The 26,673-nt window shown below is 40.0% G+C and overlaps 1 protein-coding gene across 6 annotated transcripts in view; it reads right to left on the reverse strand.

Moving 5' to 3' along the window:
• The window catches only part of LOC102434942 (zinc finger protein 420), a 70,500-nt gene that overhangs the window by 22,155 nt on the left and 21,672 nt on the right, over nt 1–26,673 (reverse strand). For 2 of the 6 annotated variants that reach the window (XM_014462575.2, XM_014462572.2), the window contains one exon: nt 10,358–10,484. The exons of 2 other annotated variants lie outside the window; for them this stretch is intronic. In XM_014462575.2, coding sequence (XP_014318061.1) covers nt 10,358–10,475 — 118 coding nt within the window. In that variant the 5' untranslated portion in view covers nt 10,476–10,484. Of the gene's footprint in view, nt 1–937; nt 1,088–10,357; nt 10,485–23,793; nt 23,883–26,673 lie in introns of those variants that run through there. 2 more of the 6 variants (XM_023760588.1, XM_014462577.2) reach the window with 2 other exon arrangements.

Consider the following 26,673-nt stretch of genomic DNA (forward strand, 5'->3'; position numbering starts at 1 on the left):
TAGTGAGACTTTCAAGGATCTTAGTGAGAAAGTCAAAGACATGAAAAAGGACGAGTCAGAAAATAACATACACTAACTAAAATAGTGAATAATTTACAGGGATTCAACAGTAGAGTAGAGGATTCTGAGAATCAAATCAATTATTTGGAATATGAGGAAGGTAAAAACACCTCATCAGAAGAGCCAAAAGAGAAAGAATTCAAAAATATGAAGAAAATGTAAGGAGCCTCTGGGAAAACTTTAAGCATATGAACATTTGCATTTGGGGTTGCCAGAGGGAGATGAGAGAGAGTACGATAGTAAAACCTATTTGAAGAAATAGGTTTTAAAACTTCCCCTACATAAAAGAAATAGACTTACAACTCCAGAAGCACAGAGGGTCCCAAACAAGAGGCCCACACCAAAACACATCATAATTAAATGCCATATGTTAAAGACAAAGAAAGAATCTTAAAAGCAAGCAGCAAGAGAAAAACAGTTACCTAAAAGGAAGCTCCCATAAGGTTGTCAGATGATTTCTTGCCAGAAGGGACTGGCAAGAAATATTCAAAGTGATGAATAGCAAGGACCTGCAACCAAGATTACTCTACCCAGCAAAGCTGTCATTTAGAATTCAAGGTCAGATAAAGAGCTTCACAGACAAGAAAGAGCTAAAGGAGTTAATCACCACCAAACCAGTATTACATTAAATGTTGTAAGGTATTCTTTAAGAAAAGGAAGAAGATAAAAAAATGTGAACATTAAAATGGCAATATATACATATCTATCAACAATTGAATCTATAAAGCAAAATAAATCAACAAGAAATCTAAAAACAAAATAAACTGGTGAATAAAATAGCATTAGAGGCATGGAAACATGGGACAGACTGACTAATCTCAGAGGGAAGCAGGGAGGCGGGGCAGAAAGAGATTAGACAAAGATCTTATATACATACTAGAGGCCCAGTGCATGAAATTCATGCATGTGTCCCTAGGCCTGGCTGGTGACCAGGGTCAATCGGGGTCTGCTTTCCCCCGGCTGCCAGCTGCTGGCCAGGGCCTTCCTTCGTTCCATGCCGCCCCTGGTGGTCAGTACACGTCATAGCGAGTAGTTGAACTCCCAGTTGGTCGAACTCCCTAGGGGACAATTTGCATATTAGCCTTTTATTATATAGGCTATGCATTACCTATGGACATAGGCAATAGGGTGGTGAAGGCATGGGGTGGGGGGGGTCAATGGGGAATAAAAGGGGGACATCTGTAATATCCTCAACAATAAAGATTTTAAAAAAGAAGAACAAAGTTGGAGGAAATCACAATACAGGATAGTAAGCTACACTACAAAGCCACAGTAATCAAAACAGCCTGGTACAAGTACATGAACAGGCATATAGATCAATGGAACAGAACAGAGAAGTCAGAAATGACCCAAGTCATTATGCTCAATTAATATTTGACAAAGGAAGCAAAAGCATACAATGGAGTAAAGACAGTCTCTTCAATAAATGGTGTTGGGAAAATTAGACAGGTACATACAGAAAAGGAAAAAGAAAGAAAAGAAACTAGATGACCAAGTTACACCATACACAAAAATAAACTCAAAATGGTTAAAGGCTTAAATGTAAACTGTGAAATCATAAAAATCCTGGAGGAAAACAGAGGCAGGAAAATCTCCGACATCTCAGGTAGCAGAATTTTCACCAATATGTCTCCTAGGGTAAGAGAAACAAAGGAAAAAATAAACAAATAGGACTACATCAAAATAAAAAGCTTCTGTACAGCAAAGGAAACTATCATTGAAATGAAAAGGCAACCCACTATACGGGAGAAAATATTTGCCAATGATACATCTGATAAGGGCTTAATTTCCAAAATATATAAAATACTTCATACAACTCAACAAAAAGAAGACAAACAATCCAATTAAAGAATAGGTAGAGGAGCTAAATAGACACTTCTCCAAAGAGGACATAAAAATTGCCAAGAGACATATGAAAAAATGCTCAATGTCACTAATCATTAGAGAGATGCAAATTAAAACTACAATGAGGTATCATCTCACACTACCAGAATAGTAACCATCAATAACTCAATAAACAGTGCTGGAAAGTATGTGGGAAAAAAAGGAACCCTAGTACACTGCTGGTGGGAATGCAGACTGGTACAACCATTATAGAAAACGGTGTGGAGTTTTCTCAAAATATTAAAAATGGATCTGCCATTTGACCCAGTGATACCCCTTCTAGGAATGTATCCCCAGAATCCTGAAACATTAGAAGAATATATGTACTCCTATGTTCATAGCAGTGTTATTTACAATAACTAAGATCTGGAAACAATCAAGTGCCCATCTTTAGATGAATGGATAAAGTTGTGGCACATTTACACAATGGAATACTATGCAGCTGTAAAAAGAAGGATATCTTACCCTTTGAGACAACATGGAGTGATCTGAAGAGTATTATGCTAAGTGAAATAAGCCACTCAGAGAAAGACAAATTACACATGATCTGACTTATATGTGGAATCTAATGAACAAAATAAACTGACACACACAATAGATCCAGAGAAATGGAAGCATGCAACAGATTAATGATTCTCAGAGGGAAGAGCAGGGTGTGGGGTGGGAAGAGATCAACCAAAGAACTTATATGCAAATATGCATAACTCATAGACACAGACAATAGTGTGCTGAAACTGGGGAGGTGGCAGGAGTGGGGAGGAGAGGGTAAATGGGGAGAACAAGGGAGACATCTGTAATACTTTCAACAATAATATAAATTTAAAAATTTTTTTAAAAGAAAGTAAAGAACATCCAAAGGAGGCACAATGACATGAGAACCAGAAGCTAGAGTTAAGCATGCTATGAAGTCACAGAACTCAGGGTATTTCCTGACTTAAAGTGCCTTAAAATGTGTATGTTAATATTCTGAAAAATATCCAGGAGACAAACTCTTGGGCCTACAAATGGTCATGGATTAGCAATGAACCCCTTCTCAAAATCAGGACTATCCAAGACTTTTATTTCAAAGAGGGAAAAAAAATCCATCTGTCCTCAAAAGAAAATTACAAGTTATATTTCATTCTTGGCCTAGACTCTCAAAAGAAAAAAAAATGCTATAGTTAATTCATCAGTACAAAGGAGCCCTCATGTGTGCAAGAACCTGAAGAATCAGATCTGTTCCCCAGAAATTGCCATTGTTGAATTTATCTATAATAAAAGCGTAATATGCTAATTAGACCAGATGACCTTCTGGATGAAGCTGGGGCTGCGAGGGAAGCCTGGGTCACAGGCGCCAGGTGCCTGCTTGTGGCCTAGATTAAAGGCCACCATAAATCCATACTAACAGAGCTTAAATTCAAGTCTTGAAAGCTGATCTGCAGGCAATTTAACTGTCTTCCAAGTAAAGCTGCTCTTTAAAAAAAGAACAAAAAATTTAGACACTTAGCAATTACTGGGAAGAAGCAGGAAAGTGAGAATCAAAATCAGGAAATATAAATAGACTAAAAAAACAATAATGATCGAAAGCAGACAAGAATTTTAGACAGCTATTATAAATATGTTGAGGAACTTAAAGGAAAGCATGAACATAATAAGGAGACAAATAGAAGATATAGAAAAGAGCAAAGTGTGCCCTAGCTGGTTTGGCTCAGTGGATAGAGTGTCGACCCATGGACTGAAGGGTCCCAGGTTCGATTCCACTCAAAGGCATATGTCTGGGTTGCTGGCTTGATCCCCAGTGGGGGGGCATTCAGGAGGCAGTCAATCAATGATTCTCTCTCATCATTGATGCTTCTATGCCTCTTTCCCTCTCCCTTTCTCTCTGAAATAAATAAAAAAATATATAAAATTTAAAAAAAAGAGCAAAGTGGAACTTCTAGAAATAAAAGATCCTATTTAATAAAAGGTGAATATGCAAATCGACCAAACGGCAAAACAACCGGTCTCTATGACGCATACTGACCACCAGGGGGCAGATGCTCAACACAGGAACTGCCCCCTGGTGGTCAGTGTGCTCCCACAGGGGGAGCACCGCTCAGCCAGAAGCCCTGAGCTGGGCTTACGGCTGGTGAGCGCAGCGGCAGTGGCTGGAGCCTCTCCCACCTCTGCGATAGTGCTAAGGATGTCCAATTGATGGCTTAGGCCTGGGGGGAGCGGGCCTAAGCCATCAGTCAGACATCCCCCAAGGGTTCCCGGACTTCGAGAGGGCACAGGTCAAGCTAAGGGACACCCCCGCCACCTCACAAATTTCATGCACCGGGCCTCCAGTATCCTATATAATAGAAGGCTAATATGCAAATAGACTGAACGGTGGAACAACCGGTCCCTATGACATGCGCTGACCACCAGGGGGCATGTGCAGAATGTGGAGGGCGTTTGCTGCGGTGGGATGGTGGAGGAGGTGAGTGGGGGCGCCAGACCAAGGTGGGGCACCGGTCGCTATCATCAGGGTGAGCCTCTGGTAGTTACTGAAAATTCTTTGCTCCCATGTGCCGCAGTCCCACCTGGTGCTTGTACCTGCTGCCAGTGCCAGAGCCGCCACTTGCACTCACTGCCAGTACCAGCCCCGCTTGCACCTGCAGCTGGCACCAGAGCTGCCATTTGCACCTTCTGCTTGTGCCCAGTGCCGGTCCTAATCACTCAGCACCATCAGCTGGTGTGAGCAGCAGCTGCAGGCCCTGATCGCCCCTGAGGGCTTCTCCACCTCCCCCTGCTCCTGATGGGCAATAGGGGCAGCAGCCACCACTTGCACCCGCTGATGGCACCAGCCCCACTCGCACCCGCTGCTAGCACCAGACCCAGTCACTCCACGCCATCAGCGGGTGCGAGTGGGCCCAACACTGTCAGCGCATGGGAATGGTGGCGGGAGTGGAGCTGCCAGCAGACAGAGGACCAGGAGCTGCTGCAGGAGGGGTCGGGCTGGGGCACAGAGATGGGCTGAGACCCGCCCCTGTGCCTAACACAGCCTCGCAGCCCACAGTTCCTTTCAAGGTGCATGAATTTGTGCACTGGGCCCCTAGTGTAACACAAATGCTTAAAATATATAAAAATATAAAATCAAAACCATCAGAAAGAGACTACATAGACATCTTTTCAAAAGTAAGATCTAAGATCTAGGGCAGGAGAAAAGTATTAAACTTCTAGAAATAAAACAATATAATCAATTATATTAAAATTTTAGAGAAATAAATCTTAAAAGCAGCCAGAGAGAAATTAGATTACTTACAAAAGGAACAACAATGAGACAGATGTCAGATTTCTCATGAGCAACAATAGAAGCCACAAGACAGTGGAATAATATTGTCAGAGTGCTGAGTTAAATCACCAAGCAACAATTTGTGTGAAACAAAATTATTTTGGAATAACAAAAATAAAAACCAAGAGCATTTAGTAACAACAGCCATTGCCTAATATATTTCATGTTAAATAATATGATCCCAGTAGGAAGGTATGATGGAAGAAAAATAGTATGCAAATAAAAGAAAAATCACATAGATAAATCTATAAGCAAAGGTTGTCATTATAAAATAAAAATAATGCCCATTTTGGGGGTTAAAAAGAAAACAGAAAAAATACCATACAATACTAGCAAATTAGATGGGAAAGACTGATCAAAGTTAAAGCATCTAAGATCTTTTATACTGTCCTGTGAGAAAGGACACATTAGCTTTCATTAAGTATGAATTTGTTAAGTGACAAACAATAATGATAATGATTTAAAAACCAACAGTCAGAAATATTCCCAAAATATTTAAATTCACCAGAAATCATAGGCATATGTTGTTCAATTTTTTAATCTATAAATTGGCAAAGCTTTTTAAGTGATATTATCTAGTGTTGGTAACAAATGTAGAAAAAGAGTAAAATCCTATATTGCTAGTACACCTCAATAAGAATTTTATGACAGTGAGATATATAACTGACAGTGAGATGTCAATCTCTTATAGAATCTCAACTCACTGCCACAACGGCCACTACTTTATTTCAAGGTAGACAGATACAGCCCTTCATATCTTTATTTCTCAATATGTTGGCCTTGAAATCCTAGGGATGATAGTGGTACATATAGTTTATTACAAGATAAACTCTGTAAAGTAGTATGCACACTAAATATTATATGTGGATTGAAAAACTACATTTGAATATTAATTACGACATTTAAATACAATAAAATATTTAATTTTCATAACTACTTTTTCAAATATCATTACAATTAATAAAAACTACAAAATTGCATTTGTATTAAGAGAATGAAGTACATGTAATAAAAAATTAAAGATAACCACTGAAAATACATAGTGTATGTCTTCCACACTTAATAAGGGCAACATTGAATTAAAGGAAAAGCACTAACCTGTATTCATCCTGATTAATGAAAAAGATTTACAAAGCAAAACAGGAATATTAAAAGAGTAATCAAAAAACATAAAAAAAGGGAGACATAAATCCAATCATATTGCCAATAACAATAAAGTGAACAAAAAATTCTCAGATAATATCATTGCATTGGTTACCAAATATGTCTAAACATATGAACAATCTAAAGAGCTTCAGCCCTAGCTGGTATGGCTCAGTGGATAGAGCATCAGCCCACAGACTGAAGGGTCCTGGGTTCAATTCCAGTCAAGAGCACATACCTCTGTTGCAGGCCTATTCCTGGCCCCAGGTTGGGGTGCATGTGGGAGGCAACCAATCAATGTGTCTCTCTCACATCAATGTTTCTCTCTCTCTCTCTCTCTCTCTCTCTCTCTCTCTCTCTCTCTCCCCCTCCTTTCCACTCTCTCTAAAAATCAATGGAAAATATCCTCGAATGAGGATTAAAAAAATAAAATATTTTTTTAAAAAGAGCTTCCAAAAATACCTATGTCCCATGCCTAGAGAGACTATGTTTTAAATGGACTAGGACAGTGATGGCAAACCTTTTGAGCTTGGCGTGTCAGCATTTTGAAAAACCCTAACTTAACTCTGGTGCCGTGTCACATATAGAAATTTTTTGATATTTGCAACCATAGTAAAACAAAGACTTATATTTTTGATATTTATTTTATATATTTAAATGCCATTTAACAAAGAAAAATCAACCAAAAAAATGTGTTCACGTGTCACCTCTGACACGCGTGTCATAGGTTTGCCATCACTGGACTAGGGTATGGCCTGAGTTCTGGAATTTTTAAAAGGACGAAAGCTACTTCCAAAGTACATATAAGTTTGAAAGTCATTTTCATATTTTTTTCAAAGTGATTATGCCAATTGATACTACTATCAGTAAGGTATAGAGCAGTTAAAATATATATAATTCACTTTCATTCATCTAAATTATACATTCAATAGTTTTTAGTATACTCACAGAGTTGTGCAACAATCACCACAATGTAATTTTATAACATTTGTATCACCTTGGAAAGAAATCCATGCCTATTAGCAGTCCTTTTCAGTGTCCCCACTCTTATTCCCCAGTCCATCCCCACTTCCCAGTGTTGGACAACCACTAATCTACTTTCTCTCTATATATGTCTGTCTGTTGTGGACATTTCATATGAATGGAATTATACATTATGTAGGCTTTGTGTCTGGTTTCTTTCACTGAGCATTTTTTTCACACTGTGGCATGTATCAGAACTTCATTCCTTTAATTAATAAATAATATTAAATTGTATTCACTCATTTATTTGCTGGTGGACATTTGGAGGGTTTCCACTTTTTTACTATTGTGAATAATGAAGTATACAGCACTTCTATCTCCAAAAGTTGTGAAGACTGTCAGAGTTCTTTATTTTTTGCCAATCTAGGGTATCCTAATATATAAAAACCCAGGGTCCATAACATCCAAAATGACCAAAGGCTCGTCAGACAGGAAGTCAGTGTTGGGTTGCCATGGCAACCCAGCACTAACTGCTGCCGCTGCAGGAGCCCAACCCAGCACTGACTGCCGAGGGGGTTGCGGATCAGGCCTGAAGAGAGGCCTGGAGAGAAAAGCAGGGTCTGATCTGTAGCCTCCGTGACAGCTGTTGATCAGCACTTGCCTCTCTCTTTCGCTCCAGACTTAGCCAGCAATCATGCCTCTCTTTCTCTCTGGCCTCCGCTGGAGCTGCTGATCAGCCCCACCTCTCTGATCGGGCCTATTAATAAGCCTGGAGATGCTGACTGGCATGTAAACCGACCAATCAGAACCAAATCTGGGTGAAGTGCAAGGAGTCAGTGGCTGCCTAGGAGGCAGAGCTTTTGATGCTAACTGGCATAGAAACCAACCAATCAGAACCAAATCTGGGTGAATTGAGAAGGCAGAAGCTAAGGTGGTGAGGGCTGAGGAGGAGTTTTCAGGGCAACAGCGGTTTGGTGTAAGGTGTAAGAAAGTGGTTCAATTTTTTAATGACCGGTTTAGCAGTATAGTGCATATAGTGCATCAGTCCAGATATAAAGATTATGTATTTTTGCCTGCCAAGATCATCTCCTGATGAAAAAGGCTTACCCCTCCCCATTTAAGCAATCCTATCCTATATAATCTATCTATACTCATAAAAGGGTAATATGCTTATTACACCAGGTTGACCGGCCATCTTCTGGACAAAGCCATGGTGGTGGGGGCTGAGGCAGAGACCGTTAGAGGTGATCAGGATGGCAGGGGAGGGCAGTTGGGGGCGAGATCAAGCTTGCAGGGAAGGGCAGTTGGGGGCAAAATCAGGCCGGCAGGGGAGGGCAGTTGGGGGTGAGATCAGGCCTGCAGGAGAGGGCAGTTGGGAGCAAGATCAGGCCAGCAGGGGAGGGCAGTTGCGGGCAACCAAGCTGGAAGGGGAGGGCAGTTGGGGGCGAGATCAGGCCAGCAGGGGAGGGTAGTTGGGGGCAAACAGGCTGGCAGGGGAGGGCAGTTGGGGGCAACCAGGCCGGCAGGAGAGGGCAGTTGGGGGCGATCAGGCAGGCAGGCAGAGGTTAGGGGCAATCAGGCAGGCAGAGGGGTTAGGGGCAATCAGGCAGGTAGGCAGAGGCAGTTAAGGGTGATCAGGCAGCCAGGTGAATGGTTAGGATCCAGCAGTTCCAGATTGTAAGAGGGATGTCCGACCACCAGTTTAGGCCCGATCCTTGTTTAGGCCGTTAAAGTGTGTATGCATTTTTGGGGGGACACACTGTATTTTTGTTTTCAAATTATTTTTTATTTCTCCCACAAGAATGTAAATTTCAACAGAATAGGAAACTTGTCTAGTTCTTTATTTCTACAATGCCTACTACAGTCCTTGGCACAAAACAGGCCCTCAATAAATATATTTTTAATGAATGAAAACATTTTAAAGAATGCAGATAATGAAATGTCTAAATACAAAAAAATATATGAAAAGGAATTGACCAACAAGTTTATATAAAAGGGTTGTCACTGAGGAAAAGAAGAGTGCCTCCAGGCTTTTCTTCTGAAGTCAGAGGCATTTTTTCACAAGACTTGGGCCCTGTTGAAGAATGTACCACACAGTAACTTCATAAAGCCTTCATTGGAAAGAGGACTGAGGGGGCAAGAGATAGTTATATTCCAGTAACATAAAGAGTCCAAAGAATAAAGTGATCAGTTAGGTAGAAAAATCACTTATTAAAGTTTTAATGGATATAGACTCTCTCCTAAAAAAACTTTCTTAAACAATCACAGGTTCTTCCTGAGCTATTTTATAATAAAAAGTGTTTCTAGCATACTCATTCAATGTGAAATACAAAGTTCTTAAAGTGTAATATTCAATTACAAAACCTAAGTAAGAGAATGTGCTTGTTGCAACGGATTGGGTACACATGAATTGTTAGTGAAATGCATTGATCCATCCTATCCTATATAATAAAAGGGTAATATGCAAATTGTCCCCTCAACTGGAGTTCCACCGGAGTTCAAGGGGGGTGGGGGGGGAGTGGTCCCAGACCACCAACCGCCTGCAGGCCCTCCCCCCCAGCTGGCCTGGCCTGATTGGTCCCAATCTGGGCAGGCCAGCCGGAACCCACCCATGCACAAAGTCCTACACTGGGCCTCTAGTCACTATATAAATAAAATAAGCTCTTCTGTTGTAAAAAAAGCAAACATTTATTTCTGCATCTATTTTTTTAATATTAAACTCCTTTAGCAGATCTAAATTATAACAACAAATAGCAAAAGTGTCCCAAAATTCAAATCTAGCCCCTTGATCATTAAGGAAGATAGGAAGGAAGACAGAAGGAAGATAGGTAACTATATTTTAAAGATAAATGTGCCCTATATGAAACTATCTATGTCTGCCTCTAGTAATTTAAAACCATTCATTTGAGAAAAAGAAGAAATTCAGTTAATTACTTAAAAACAACCTTGAAATAACATCATATAAGGACTGATTTCAAAGTCAGATCCTAAAATACTATGGGGTATTCTTACCTAGTGACACCAAGTTACTATAGTTCTCCAACATCACATCTCTGTACAAATCCCTTTGAGCAAAGTCCAGGCATTCCCATTCTTCTTGAGAGAAGTCAATGGCAACATCCCTGAACATCACCAATCTCTGAAACAACAAACATAATACTAGTAGTGGATATAAAGAAAATGTATTTTCAGTGGAGGGGGAGATGATGCAGAGCTCTTAACCATAGAGATAACAGAACAAACATGCTAGGAAGTATCTCTCACATGGATGATACTACAAAAATTGGTGCTTCTGAAGTGACAACATGTTCCTTTTTATTCCTGTTGTAGCCATTTCCTGAATACAGAACATCTCATTATGCACATAGTCTGGGAATTAATAAAGTTAAATAAGTAAAATTAATTTTAAATGCAATGTCCCAATTAAAAGAAATAGCATACAGAAGCACCCTGTACAATCTTATCTTGTACATCCTACATGCTCAATAAATGAAAGTTTTCTTTTTTATTTACTATTTAAGAAATAAGAGTCCCTAACACTCTGCCCACCCACTTTGCAGGTCCATTTAAGCCACTTCCAGTGGCTTTTCTATAAAAATGGCCTGTCTTGGCTCATGCTGTGGACTTTCCTAAATTCGCTCAAAGGTTCACAGCCCCAAACAAGCAGCATCTGGCCTCAATATGCCAGGTACTTCTTGCTAAGTGGTCCCAGACATGGCACTAGCAGCAGACAAACTTGGTTCACACCTTGATTTCTCCCAGGCATCTCCAAGTAATTTAAAACCATTCATTTGAGAATAAATTACTACCTCTACTAATTTAAATCCATTCATTTGAGAATAAGAAAAAATTCAGTCAATTACTTAAAAACAACCTTGAAATAACATCATATAAGGCACCTCTCAGCACAAGTAGCACCCATCTGCAGATCACTTTGTAGCTCATGCCAAGTAGCCCTGGACAAGGCACAGGTAGCAGCTAACCTTAGTCTGAACCTTCCAAAAAGGCCCAGAGCCAGTGTGTGGCCAGCTTCATACTAAACTGGAGTACCACCCAACCACGTCCACGAGCAACACGCTCCAGGGGTGGAATTGGTAGGTACCAGGGCCCCACAGAGGTGAGTTCTACTCTGTGGGGTCAGCCTCTACACCAGTGATGGCGAACCTATGATACGCGTGTCAGAAGTGACATGCGAACTCATTTTTTTGGTTGATTTTTCTTTGTTAAATGGCATTTAAATATATAAAATAAATATCAAAAAGATAAGTCTTTGTTTTACTATGGTTGCAAATATCAAAAAATTTCTATATGTGACACGGCACCAGAGTTAAATTAGGGTTTTTCAAAATGCTGACACGCCGAGCTCAAAAGGTTCGCCATCACTGCTCTACACTGTAGTTCCTCCACTGTAGTCATGGCTGGTCAATCCCTCCCACTGATAAACCAACAACAATCAAGGAGGATACACATAGTCCACACACAGGGTATGTATAAACTGCCCAGCTCAGATGATAGGAGAGGCTACCCCACTGAACTCTACAGAACACCTACTACATTAAGACATACTACTAAGCCGAAACTGGTTTGGCTCAGTGGATAGAGCATCGGCCTGCGGACTGAAAGGTCCCAGGTTCGATTCCGGTCAAGGGCATGTACCTTGGTTGCGGGCACATCCCCAGTAGGAGATGTGCAGGAGGCAGCTGATCGATGTTTCTCTCTCATCGATGTTTCTAACTCTCTATCTCTCTCCCTTCCTCTCTGTAAAAAAATCAATAAAATATATTTTTTTAAAAAAAGACATACTACTAAGACTTGGAGATATAGCAGATCTACCAACTATACAGAAACAAACATAGAGAGCAGCCAAAATGGTGAGACAAAGAAACATGTCCCAAATGGAAGAACAGGAAACATCCCCATAAAAAGAAGTAAATGAAATGAAGGATATCAAATTACCAGATACTTCAAAACAACAGTTATAAGAATGCTTGAGGAACTTAGTGAGAAAACTTCAACAGCATTTTAAAAAACCACACCTAAAGACCATAAAAAAAGAACCACTCAGAAATGAAAAATACACTAACTAAAATGAGGAATACACTAGAAAGAATCAACAGCAGATCAGATGAAGCAGAGGATCAAATCAGCGATTTGGAAGTCAAGGTAGCAGGAAACAAACACCCAATTAGTGTAGCAAAAGAAAGGATAGTTTAAGGAAACTCTGACACAACAATATCAAGCATACCATCATTCATATCATAAGGGTAGCAGAAAGAGAAGAGAGAGATTAAGGAATTGAAAACATGCTTTAAAAATAATGACTGCCGAACTGGTTTGGCTCAGTGGATAGAGCGTCGGCCTGCGGACTCAAGGGTCCCGGGTTCGATTCCGGTCAAGGGCATGTACCTGGGTTGCGGGCACATCCCCAGTAGGAGATGTGCAGGAGGCAGCTGATCAATGTTTCTCTCTCATCGATGTTTCTAACTCTCTATCTCTCTCCCTTCCTCTCTGTAAAAAATCAATAAAATATATTTTTTTAAAAAATAATAATAATAATAATAATGACTGAAAACTTCCCTAACCTGGTGAAGGAAAAAGACACTCAAGTCCAAGAAGCACAGCGAGTCCCAAACAAGATGAACCCAAAGAAGTCCAATGGAGTACCACCCAATTAAAATTATGAGTACCATCATAATTAAAATGCCAAAGGTTAAAGACAGAGAATCTTGAAAAGTAGCAAGAGAAAAGCAGTTAGTTACCTAAAAGGAAGCCCCATAAGGCTGTCAACAGAAACTTTGCAAGCTAGATGAGCATAAAATATTTAAAGTGATGAAAAACAAGAACCTATAACCAAGATTACTCTACCCAGAAAAGCTATCATTTAGAATCAGAGGACAAAGAGCTTCTGAGATAACAAAATGTTAAAGCATTCATCACCACTAAACCAGTATTACAAGAAACATCAAAAGGTAAGAAGAAGGAAGGAAGAAGAAAAGAAGAAGAAGAAGAAAGAAGCAAAGAAGAAAAGAAGAAGAAGAAAGAAGAAAGAAGAAGGAGAAGAAATAAAAAGATAAAAAATATGAGTAATAAAATGGCAATAAATATATATATATGAATAATTACTTTAAAAGCAAATGGATTAAATTCTCCAATCAAAAGACACAGGGTGGCTAAATGGATAAAATAATAAGACCCCTACATATGCTGTCCACAAGAGACTCACTTAAAATCAAAAGACCGAAAGTAAAGGGATAGAAGATATTTCATGAAAATGGGAAAAAAACCAAAAAAAAAAAGCTGGTGTAACAATACTTATACTGGTCAAAATAGACTTTAAAACAAAGGTTATAACGAGACAAAGAAGCACCCAGCAATTCCACTTATTGGTATTTATCCAAAATAACCCAAAACACTAATTCAAAAATATATATGTATCCACATGCTCACTGCAGCATTATTTACAACAGCCAAGATATGGAAGCAACCTAAGTGTCCATCAATAGGGGTGAATGAATAAAAAAAAGTGGTACATATATACAACGGGATATGACTCAATTATAAAAAAAAGAATGAAATCTTGCCATCTGCAATAACATGAATAGACCTAAAGAGTTTTGTGCTGAGTGAAATAAGTCAGACAAAGAAAAATTTCATATGATTTCTAAAAAACAAAATAAATGAACAAGCAGAATAGAAATAGAATCAAAGATTCAGAGAACATTTTGACAGTTGACAGATGGGAGGGAGGATTAGGAGCATGGGTGAAAAAGATGAAAGGACTAAGAAGTACAAATTAGTAGTTACAGAACAATCATATAAAATACAACATAGGGAATGTAGTCAAAATTTGTAATAACTATGTATGGTGTCAGATGGTTATTAGTTTTATCAGGGTGAGCAATGCCTAAAAGGTATGCTGTACACCTGAAACTAATATAATATTATATATCAACTGTAATTGAAAAATAAAAAATGTACTAAAATAGAAATAAGAAAAATAATTGGGTAAATGTTTCTGTAAAATCTTATATCTATCATAAAATAAGATTTGCAAAAAAATGAAGAATATATCAAAACTTCAAGTTTGTTGTTATATCAGAATATTGCATCATAGGCATTTTCCTTGTTACTAATAATTTAGTAAGTATTTTTAATATGCTGCAGAATTGCTCCAAATAATCAATATATCTTGACTTAATGGCATGCATATTTGAACATTGTAGGTTATATAAAAAATCTCATAAGCATTTCTTGATTTGGGGAGTTTATAATTCTCAATAGCTTTTGCATGTGACTGATGATCTGTCTTGTTATTATTAATCAAGATGATGAACATAATGAACATGACTTTTTCTTGTCTTAAGCAACATAAAGGTGGAAAAGATTAATTCAAACTTATACATTCAAGATTAGCACACAATATTGAATCTCAAAATCACCTATATTATTGGTATCAATTATGGATTCCCAGGGAAGATCCATGATCTCTCTGTATTCAATCCTTAATCATAAAGCTCACAAAGCCTAGATTTGAAATTTATGGAGACTGAGCAGAGTCAAAACCAACTCCTACCTTGCTTAACTGGGAAATTTAGGTCTAAAGAGTAGATCAAAGTTTTCTCAGGTGTAGTACCATTTAACATTCTTCTCTATCTTATAAAATCAGGAAATTTTCTTTAGCTGTATGACTCAGTGATTCTAGTTAAAGATGTTCAATAAATTAATGAATAAGTATATGAATATAGGTTAGATTAGACAGACATACTTAGAGACAACACTATCTACACTAATAAAAGAGAAAGATGCAAAATGACTGTACCTTCGTGACACCCACCAGCCAATCAGGAGTGAGTATGCAAATTAATCCAACAAAGCTGGCAGGTTAATTTGCATATGCAGGTGCCGAGCGGTGGGGTGGGACACTTGCGTCGTCAACATGGCAACGATGTAGGTGTTATGCACTGCCCCAGCTGCTCCGGGCCCCTGGGCAGCATGGGAAGGCGGAAAGGTGGCTCCGGGCTGGAGCGAAGGCAGAAAGGTGGCTCCGGCCAGAGCGAAGGCGGTGCTAGCAGCCAGGGGAAGGAAGGCCCATTCTTTTTTTTTTTTTTTTTTTTTAAATATATTTTATTGATTTTTTACAGAGAGGGAAGGGAGAGAGATAGAGAGTTAGAAACATCGATGAGAGAGAAACATCGATCAGCTGCCTCCTGCACATCTCCCATGTGCCCGCAACCCAGGTACATGCCCTTGACCGGAATCAAACCTGGGACCTTTCAGTCCGCAGGCCGACGCTCTATCCACTGAGCCAAACCGGTTTCGGCAGAAAGAAGGCCCATTCTTGCACGAATCTTCATGCATCGGGCCTCTAGTCTATATCATAAAAGGCCTGTGGTAGTCATGCTGGAACGGCATCAAGACCAAACTAGCGAACCGGCCTAATCAGGCCATGGGGCGTGGGGCTGGCAGGCCAACCTCATGACCCCTCTATTGCTGGCCTGCCCCTGATGGAACTCTCCCACCCTGATCAAGAGTGGGGTGGCCAGCCAAATGCCCCTTCCCCTCTCCCTGGCTAGCCCTGCCCCCAATCAGCCCTCCCCACCATGATAGACCTGCAGCCCCACCTCCTGGCCAGCCTTCCATGATGGCACCTCCCACCTCAATAGGCGGCGGGGCTGGGCGGCCAACCTCCTGCAGCTCCTCCCCCGGCCGGCCATGCCCCTGATGGGCCCCCACCACCCTGATCGGCCTGCAGCCCCTACCCCTGGCCAGCCCCACCCCTGATAGCCCCCCCAACTCAATAGGGGGCAGAACTGGCTGGTCAACCTCACACAGCTCCTCCCCCCAGCCAACCCCATACCCAGTGGGCCCCCACCACCCCAATCACGGTCAGGGTCAGCCAGCCAACAACCCATAGCCCCTCCCCCAGGCCTCTGGTCCCCAATCGGCACCCCCACTCTATTCAGGGGTGGGGGTGGGGCCAGCCAGCCCACTGCCCCTCCCCATGGCAGGCCCGGCCCCCAGTTGGCCCCCCAACCCCAATCGGGGGCGGGTCCCACCGGCCAATTACTCGTGGCCCCTTCCCCCAGCCGGCCCAGCCCTGATCAGCCCGATCGGGGTTGGCCAGCCAAGCTCCCACCATCTCCTCCTCCTCACAGGCCCAGCCCCGATCTGCCGTGATTAAGACCGAACCAGCTGAACCACACCTGTGCACAAATTCATGCACTGGGCCTCTAGTCTATGATAATAAAAACATAATATGCTAATTAGACTGGACGGCCAAACAGCAGAACGATTGTCCGGACACTTGTCTGGACGACCTTCCAGATGAAGCCGGGGCTGCAAGGACCGAGGCAGCCACCATGGCTGTGAGTGCTGAGCCCCTTGCACAAATTTCGTGCATCGGGCCTCTAGTCATTTATAAGAATGGAATAAACTGAGGAGCATATTCCTGAATGGGGTCAGTTAGGAAGGAAGTTTCAGAAATAAGGAATGTGGATTTTGGGAAAATGGCGGAGGTATAGATGGACATGTCCTGTGTCTTGTCCCGGAGCAGATAAGGGTGAGCAGCTGAAACGGGTAACATATAGCCCGAATAAGCAGAGGATATTCAGCTGAGAGACAGTTTGCAGCCAGGAAAGACAGAGAACTACCAGAAAAAGGGGACGGTTGGAGACTGCGGCTGAAATCTCTCCCGGAGTGCAGGCTCAGCCGCGGAGACCGCGCCATCTTGAGTGGCTGTTACCGGCATCCTGAGATCGGCTACTAACCCGGAAACAATGGATCTCAAGAAGCGCGACTACGTGAACTCAGACGAGCACTGCTTCTTCTCACGGAGAGCAGAGAGAGAACTACATAACCAAACACCTGGAGAAGAGAGATCATGGTGAAACAAAGAACCAACCCACATATGAAAGAAAAACAGGCATCATCAGAAAAGGAAGTAAATGAAATGGAGGCAATGGAGGCAAGCAACCTGTCAGAGAAAGAATTCAGAGAAATGGCCATAAGGTGGATGAAAAGAATGGAAGACAAATTCAACAATATGTGTAAGAACCAAGAGGAAATGAAGAAAAACCAAGATGAAATGAAAAACGACATCACTGCTATAAAGAACTCAATAGAAAGCATAAACAGTAGACTAGAAGAAGCAGAGGACCGCATCAGTGAGCTAGAAGACAAGGTAGGAAATAATACCCAAGCAATACAGCTTCTAGAAAAAAAAATTTAAAAGCAGGAGGAGAGCCTAAGAGAACTCTGGGACAACATGAAACGAAACAACATCCGCATAATAGGGGTGCCAGAAGGAGAGAAAACAGAGCAAGGAATAGAAAACCTGTTTGAAAATATAACAGAAAATTTCCCTGATATAGGGAAGAAAAAACTCACACAAATTCAAGAAGCTCACAGAGTCCCAAACAAAATGAACCCCAAAACACCGAGGCACATTATACTTAAATTGGCAAACACCAACGACAAAGCAAGAATCTTAAAAGCAGCCAGAGAGAGACAGAAAGTTACCTATAAAGGATCCCCCATCAGACTAGCGACTGATTTCTCAACAGAAACACATCAGGCAAGAAGGGAATGGAATGAAATATAAAAGTCATGCAAAGGAATGGTATGAATCCAAGAATACTGTACCCAGCAAGGCTATCGATCAAAATTGAGGGTCAAATCAGGAGCTTCACAGACAAAAAAGGACTACGGAAGTTTATTACCACCAAACCAGCAATGCAAGAAATGCTAAAGGGTCTGCTGTAAAAAGAAAAAATAGGAAACGAAGGAGGAACACAGTAGTAAAGAACATAAATGGCGACTAAAAAGTATCTATCAATAATAACTTTATTTTTTTTTTCGCTATAAGTATTACAAAGGGTATTACATAAGTGTCCTTTCCCCCCCCCCACCCTTGACAAGCCCCTGCCCTCCCTTACCCCCCAGTGTCTTATGTCCATTAGTTATGGTTATATGGATGCATACAAGTCCTTCGGTTGATCTCTTACTCCCCACCCTCCTGTCCCCCAACCCTCCCTGGCCTTCCCACTGCAGTTCGACAATCAGTTTGAGGCAGCTCTGCCACTGTATTTATTATTGTTCGAAAGTTTGTAATGGTCTTAATTATCCACGAAAGAGTGAGATCATGTGGTATTTTTCCTTCATTGACTGGCTTGTTTCACTTAGCATAATGCTCTCCAGTTCCATCCATGCTGTTGCAAATGGTAAGAGTTCCTTCTTTTTAACAGCAGCATAGTATTCCATCGTGTAGATGTACCACAGTTTTCTAATCCATTCATCTACTGATGGGCACTTAGGCTGTTTCCAGATCTTAGCTATGGTGAATTGTGCTGCTATGAACATCTGGGTGCATATATCCTTTCTGATTGGTGTTTCTGGTTTCTTGGAATATATTCCTAGAAGTGGGATCACCGGGTCAAATGGGAGTTCCATTTCCAATTTTTTGAGGAACCTCCATACTGCCTTCCATAGTGGTTGCACCAGTCTGCATTCCCACCAGCAGTGCACTAGTGTTCCTTTTTCTCCACATCCTCTCCAGCACTTGTCGTTTGTTGATTTGTTGATGATGGCCATTCTGACAGGTGTGAGATGGTACCTCATTGTTGTTTTGATTTGCATCTCTCGGATGATTAGTGACTTTGAGCATGTTTTCATATGTCTCTTGGCTTTCTGAATGTCCTCTTTTGAAAGGTGTCTATGTAGATCCTTTGCCCATTTTTTGATTGGATTGTTTATCTTCTTTTTGTTAAGTTGTATGAGTTCCCTATAAATTTTGGAGATTAAGCCCTTATCAGATATGACGTTGGCAAATATGTTTTCCCACGAGGTGGGTTTTCTTGTTGTTTTGTTGATGGTTTCTCTTGCTGTGCAGAAGCTTTTTATTTTGATGTAGTCCCATTTGTTCATTTTCTCTTTAGTTTCAACTGCCCTAGGAGCTGTATCAGTGAAGAAATTGTTTTGGCATATGTCTGAGATTTTGTTGCCTTTGTATTCTTCTAGAATTTTTATGGTTTCCTGTCGTACATTTAAGTCCTTTATCCATTTTGAGTTTATTCTTGTGTATGGTGTAAGTTGGTGGTCTAGTTTCATTTTCTTGCATATATCTGTCCAATTTTCCCAACACCATTTATTGAAGAGACTATCTTGGCTCCATTGTATGTTCATGCCTCCTTTGTCAAAAATTAATTGAGCATATTGGTTCGGGCTAATTTCTGGACTCTCTATTCTATTTCACTGATCTATATGTCTGTTCTTGTGCCAGTACCAGGCAGTTTTGAGAACAGTGGCTTTATCAATAATAACTTTAAATGTAAATGGATTAAATGCCCCAATCAAAAGACATAGGGTAACTGAGTGGATAAGAAAACATGACCCATATATCTGCTATCTATAGGAAACCCACCTCAGAAAAAAAGACTGATGGTGAAGGGATGGAAAATGGTTTTTCAGGTGAATGGAAGTGAAAAAAAAGCCAGGGTAGCAATACTTATATCTGACCAATTAGATCTCAAAGTGAAGGACATAAAAAGAGATAAAGACGGCCACTTCATAATACTAAAGGAGCAATCCAACAAGAAGAAATAACTCTGGTAAATATATATGCACCCAATATAGGAGCACCCAAATACATAAAAAATCTTCTGGAGGAGATCAAGGGAGAGATTGACAGCAATACAATCATAGTAGGGGACTTTAACACCCCATTATCACCACTGGACAAATCCTCTAAACAAAAAATCAGCAAAGAAACATCAATCCTAAATGACTCACTAGATCAGATGGAATTAATTGACCTCTTCAGAACATTTCACCCCAAAGCCACAGAATATACATTCTTCTCAAGTGCACATGGGTCATCTTCAAAGATAGACCATATATTGGGTCACAGGCAAAGTCTTCAAATTCAAGAAGATTGAAATCATATCAAGCATCTTCTCAGATCACAAAGGCATAAAACTGGAAATCAACTACAACAAAAACAATCCAAAAAAATTAAACACATGGAGACTAAATAGCATGCTATTAAACAATGTCTGGGTTACCAGAGAGATCAAAGAAGAAATAAAAACCATCATGGCAACAAACGACAATGAAAACACAACAATCCAAAACCTATGGGACACAGCAAAAGCAGTCTTGAGAGGGAAGTTCATAGTTCTACAAGCCTACTGCAAGAAACAAGAAACAATGAGAATAAATGACCTAACTCTACAACTCAAAGAGTTAGAAACAGAGCAACAAGAAAAGCCCAGTGTAAGCAGAAGGAAGGAAATAACAAAGATCAGAGTGGAGATAAACGACATAGAGACCAAAAAAACAATACAAAAGATCAACAAAACCAAGAGCTGGTTCTTTGAAAGGATAAACAAGATTGATAAACCCCTAGCCAGTCTCACCAAGAAACAAAGAGAGAGGACCCAAATAAACAAAATAAGAAATGAAAGAGGAAAAATAACAACAGACCCCACAGAAATACAAAGGACTGTTAGAAAAAACTATGAACAACTCTACTCCAATACACTAGACAACCTGGAGGAAATGGACATATTCCTAGAAAAATACAACCTTCCAAAACTTAATCAGGAAGAATCTAAAAATCTCAATAGGCCAATAACTATGGAGGAAATCGAAACAGTAATCAAAAAGCTTCCAGCAAACAAAAGCCCGGGGCCAGACGGCTTCACAGGGGAGTTTTACCAAACATTCAAGGAAGAACTAAAACCTATCCTCCTCAAACTACTACAAAAAATTCAAGAGGAAGGAACACTTCCAAGCTCATTCTATGAAGCCAGCTTCACCCTAATACTAAAACCAGATAAAGACAACACAATGAAAGAGAATTACAGGCCAATATCCCTCATGAACATAGATGCCAAAATCCTCAACAAAATCCTAGCAAATCGGATCCAGCAGTACATCAAAAAGATCATACACCATGACCAAGTAGGATTTATCCCAAGATGCAAGGATGGTACAATATCCACAAATCAATAAATGTGATACATCACATAAACAAATTGAGAGATAAAAACCACATAGTCATATCAATTGATGCGGAAAAGGCATTTGACAAAATCCAACACCCTTTCTTGATAAAAACTCTCAGCAAGATAGGAATTGAGGGATCATACCTCAACATAATAAAAGCCATATATGACAAACCCACAGCCAACATCATAATCAATGGGCAAAAACTAAAACCATTCCCCCTAAAAACAGGAACAAGACAGGGATGCCCCCTCTCACCACTCCTGTTCAACATAGTACTGGAAGTACTAGCCGTTGCGATCAGACAAGAAGAAGAAATAAAGGCATCCAGATTGGAAAAGAAGAAAAACTGTCCTTATTTGCAGATGACATGATATTATACCTAAAAAACCCTAAAGACTCCATCAAAAAATTATTAGACTTAATAAATGAATTCGGCAATGTAGCATGATACAAAATTAAAGCCAAGAAATCTAAGGCATTTCTTTACACCAATAGTGAACTTACAGAAAGTGAAACTAAAAAAGCAATCCCATTTACCATCGCACCAAAAAAATTAAGATACCTAGGAATAAACTTAACTAAGGAGGTGAAAGACTTATATGTGAAAAACTACAGGACACTGAAAAAAGAGATAGAGGAAGACATAAACAGATGGAAGAACATACCGTCTTCATGCATTGGTAGAATCAACATCATCAAAATGTCCATACTACCCAAAGCAATCTATAGATTCAATGCAATCCCCATTAAATTACCAACGGCATATTTCACAGATCTAGAACGAACGTTCCAAAAATTCATCTGGAATAAAAAAAAAGACCTCGAATAGCTGCAGCAATCCTGAGAAAGGAGAACAAAGTTGGTGGGATCTCAATACCAGATATCAAACTGTATTACAAAGCCACTGTTCTTAAAACAGCTTGGTACTGGCACAAGAACAGACATATGGAATAGAATAGAGACAATGGAATAGAATAGAGACCCCAGAAATCGACCGAAACCGCTATGCTCAATTAATATTCGACAAAGGAGGCAAGAGCATACAATGGAGTCAAGACAGTCTCTTCAATAAATGGTGTTTGGAAAATTGGACAGATACATGCAAAAAGATGAAACTAGACCACCAACTCACACCATACACAAAAATAAACTCAAAATGGATAAAAGACTTAAACGTAAGATGGGAAACCATAAAAATACTAGAGGAATCCACAGGCAGTGAAATCGCAAACATATGCTGAAGGAATTTCTTCTCTGATAATGCTCCTAGGGCAATGGAAACTAAAGAGAAAATAAACAAATGGGACTACATCAAAATAAAAAGCTTTTGCACAGCAAAGGAAACCATCAATAAAATAACAAGAAGACCCACTACACAGGAGAACATATTTGCCAATGATACCACCGATAAGGGTTAATCTCCAACATTTACAGGGATCTCATGAAACTTAACAAAAGGAAGATAAACAATCCAATCAAAAAATGGGCAACGGACTTAGATAGACACTTTTCAAAAGAGGACATACAGAAGGCCGAAAGACATATGTAAACATGCTCAAAGTCACTAATTATACGAGAGATGCAAATCAAAACGACAATGCGGTATCACCTCACACCTGTCAGAATGGCTATCATCAACAAATCAACAAACAACAAGTGTTGGAGAGGATGTGGAGAAAAAGGAACCCTTCTGCACTGCTGGTGGAAATGCAGACTGGTGCAGCCACTGTGGAGAACATTATGGAGCTTCCTCAACAAACTAAAAATGGAACTCCCATTTGACCCAGAGATCCCACTATTAGGAATATATCCCAAGAAACCAGAAACGCCAATCAGAAAGGATATATGCACCCCTATGTTCATAGCAGCACAATTCACCATAGCTAAGATTTGGAAACAGCCTAAGTGCCCATCAGCAGATGAGTGGATTAGAAAACTGTGGTACATCTACACAATGGAATACTATGCTGCAGTAAAAAAGAAGGAACTCTTGCCTTTTGCAACAGCCTGGATGGAACTGGAGAGCATTATGCTAAGTGAAATAAGCCAGTCAGAGAAAGATAAATACCACATGATCTCACTCATTTGTGGATTATAGAGAACAACATAGACTGATGAAAAAGGACAGATCCAAAGACTGAGAAACAGCGATGAGGCTATCAATCCCCAGAAGGAAAGTAGGGGAGGGAGGGGGTAAGGGGAAGAGATCAACTGAAGGCCTTGTATACACGCATATAAGCCAACCCAATGGACATGGACAACAGGGGGATGGAAGCATGAGTGTGGGGGGGGGGGGACTTGGGGGTTAATGGGGGGGAAAGAGGACACATTTGTAATACCTTAACTATTAAAAAAAAAGAAATAAGGAATGCAAATATGCACATACTATGTAAAAACAAAACAAAAACAAAAAAAAAGTGAAAGGTGAAACACCAAGTTACCTGAGCCATGATTTTTATGGCTATATGAAATTATTAATCCTCTCCTGGATTCCTATCTTGGAGAGGCACAGCATCTGGAAAAGGCAGTGCTGGAGAGGAGAAAACAGAACCATGAAACTATGCCTTTCACAAAGCTCCAAATGAGTTATATTAGAATTACCTTTGTTACACTCCTCTTCCTGTCACTTGCTCAAAGCTCCAAATGAGTTATATTAGAATTACCTTTGTTACACTCCTCTTCCTGTCACTTGCTCCCATTCCTAAAATATACACTAAGCAGGAGGATATAGGTGGTGGTTCATACCTCTGTCAAACTCAGTGCTCTCTATATTTATTTATTTATATATATATAAACTACTCTACCATTCCTCAAATAAAACTTATGGATAACAACACATTTATACATTATGCCAAAAATGGATAATGACCAACTGTTATATTTCAGTATAATAATGATCACACACAACTACAGAAGGCACAAATAATTAAATGCTTACAACTAAATAAAATGAACAAATTCAGATTTATAAGATGATAATATTCAACTAAGTATTGTGGACATATTTTTATTTATGTTTGCCATTTTGAAAAAAGTGACATATGTATATTAAGTATGTGTGTATACAAGTAAGTGTGTAGAATAAGTGAAATTTATTATCTACAAATTAAGGCTTCTACAAGTGTGTGCTATTCATAAGTCAAATGTCACAAGTAGTGTTGCCATTAGTGCTGAGACTTTTTAAAGTTGTTTTTAAATATCTCAGTAAATTTCAGAATAAAACAAAGTTTACAAGATGATAAATCTTTCTCAAACAAACCAGCCTTCCTGATTTAGCAATAATACTAAAGTAGATAAATCTAGATATTTGACAAAAATGCTCTATGCGAGAGGTTCTAGATCCATATAATTATAAACTTATTTTTTTCCTCAGCTATGGTTTTTGTTTGTTTGTTTGGGGTTTTTTTGCAGGTATTTTATTTTGTGAGGTTTTTTTGTTGTTGTTCGTTTGTTAATTTAGGGTTTTTTGCAGATATTTTATTTTTTTAAATAATTATTTATTGTTGAAAGTATTACATATGCCCCCCTTCTTCCCCAATTGACTGCCTCCAGGCCCCACATCCCCCACCCCAGGCCTTCAGCACCCTACTGTCTATGTCCATGGGTTATGCATATATGAATACAAGGTCTTTGACTGACTACCTCCCATCCACCCACCCACCCTAGCCTTCCCTCTGAGATTCTGCACTCCGTTCCATGCTTCCATGTATCTGAATCCACTCTGTTCATCAGTTTATTGTTACTTAGATTCCACATGAGTGTAATCATGTGATACGTTGACTTTCTGTGACTGTCTTATTTCACTTAGCATGATACTCTCCAGGTCCCAACATATGGTCTCAAAGGGTAAGAGATTCTTCTTTTTTACTGCTGCACAGTATTCCATGGTATAAATGTACCACAGCTTTTTTTATCCACCAATCTACTGATGGGCACTTGGGCTGTTTCCAGATCTTAGCTATCTGTAATAATAAAAGTGTAATATGCTAATTAGACCAGACATCCTTCCAGACAACCTTCCAGATGAAGCCGGGGCTACAAGGGCCGAGGCAAGCTGCCATGGCTGCAACTGACCAGCAGGCTGTGGCGGGTTACCAGGGCCTCCCTCTGCGAGGGAAGGCAAGGTCCCGGGTGCCTACAGTGGCTGGAGGGAAGCCGGTGCCAGCAGCCAGAAGAAGGAAGGCCTACTCATGCACGAATTTCATGCATTGGGCCTCTCGTAGTAAATAATGCTGCTATGAACATAGGGGTGCATATATTCTTTCTGATTGGTGTTTCAGGTTTTGTAGGATATATGCCTAGAAGTGGGATCACTGGGTCAACTGCCAGTTTCATATTTAATTTTTTGAGGAAACTCTATACCCTTGGTCAGCAAACCGTGGCTCGCGAGCCACATGCATCTCTTTGGCCCCTTGAGTGTGGCTCTTCCACAAAATACCAAGTGCAGGCATGCGTTCAGTGCGATTGAAACTTCGTGGCCCATGTGCAGAAGTCAGTTTTCGGCCTGGGCGAGTCTATTTTGAAGAAGTACTGTTGATATTTGGCTCTGTTGACTAATGAGTTTGTCGACCACTGCTCTATACTGTTTTCCATAATGGTTGCACTGATCTACATTCCCACCAGCAGTGTACTAGGGTCCTCTTTTCTCCACATCCTTGCCAGCGCTTGTCATTTGTTGAAAAGTGTGAGGTGACACTGCATTCTCATTTTAATTTGCATCTCTCTGATGCTCAGTGACTGTGAGCATTTTTTCATATGACTCTTGGCCATCTGTATGACCTCTTTGGAGAAGTGTCTATTTAGGTCCTTTGACCATTTTCTTAGTGGACTGTTTTTCCTCCTTTTGCTAAGTTGTATAAATTCCTTATATAATTTGGATATTAACCCTTTATCAGATATATCATTGCCAAATATGTTCTCCCATACTGTGGGCTCCCTTTTCAATTTGTTGATGGTTTCTTTTGCTGTGCAGCTTTTAGTTTTAATGTAGTCCCATTTGTTTATTTTCTCCTTAGTTTCTATTGCCCTAGATGTATCTGTAAACATATTGCTATGTGAGATGTCTGAGATTGTGCTGCCTATTGTTTCTTCTAGGATTTTTATGGCTTCACAGCATACATTTAAGTTTTTTATCCATTTTCAGTTTATTCTTGTGTATGATGGAAGTTAGCGGTCTAGTTGCATTTTTTTTGCATGTATCTAATTTTCCCAAAACCATTTATTGAAGAGACTGTCTTGACTCTATTGTATGCTCTTGTCTCCTTTGAAAATTAATTGAGCATAATGACTTGGGTCAATTTCTGGGTTCTCTGTTCCATTGG

The sequence above is a fragment of the Myotis lucifugus genome, unplaced genomic scaffold (assembly GCF_000147115.1).
Source record: "Myotis lucifugus unplaced genomic scaffold, Myoluc2.0 scaffold_185, whole genome shotgun sequence".
In the NCBI taxonomy this organism is placed as follows: Eukaryota; Metazoa; Chordata; class Mammalia; order Chiroptera; family Vespertilionidae; genus Myotis; species Myotis lucifugus.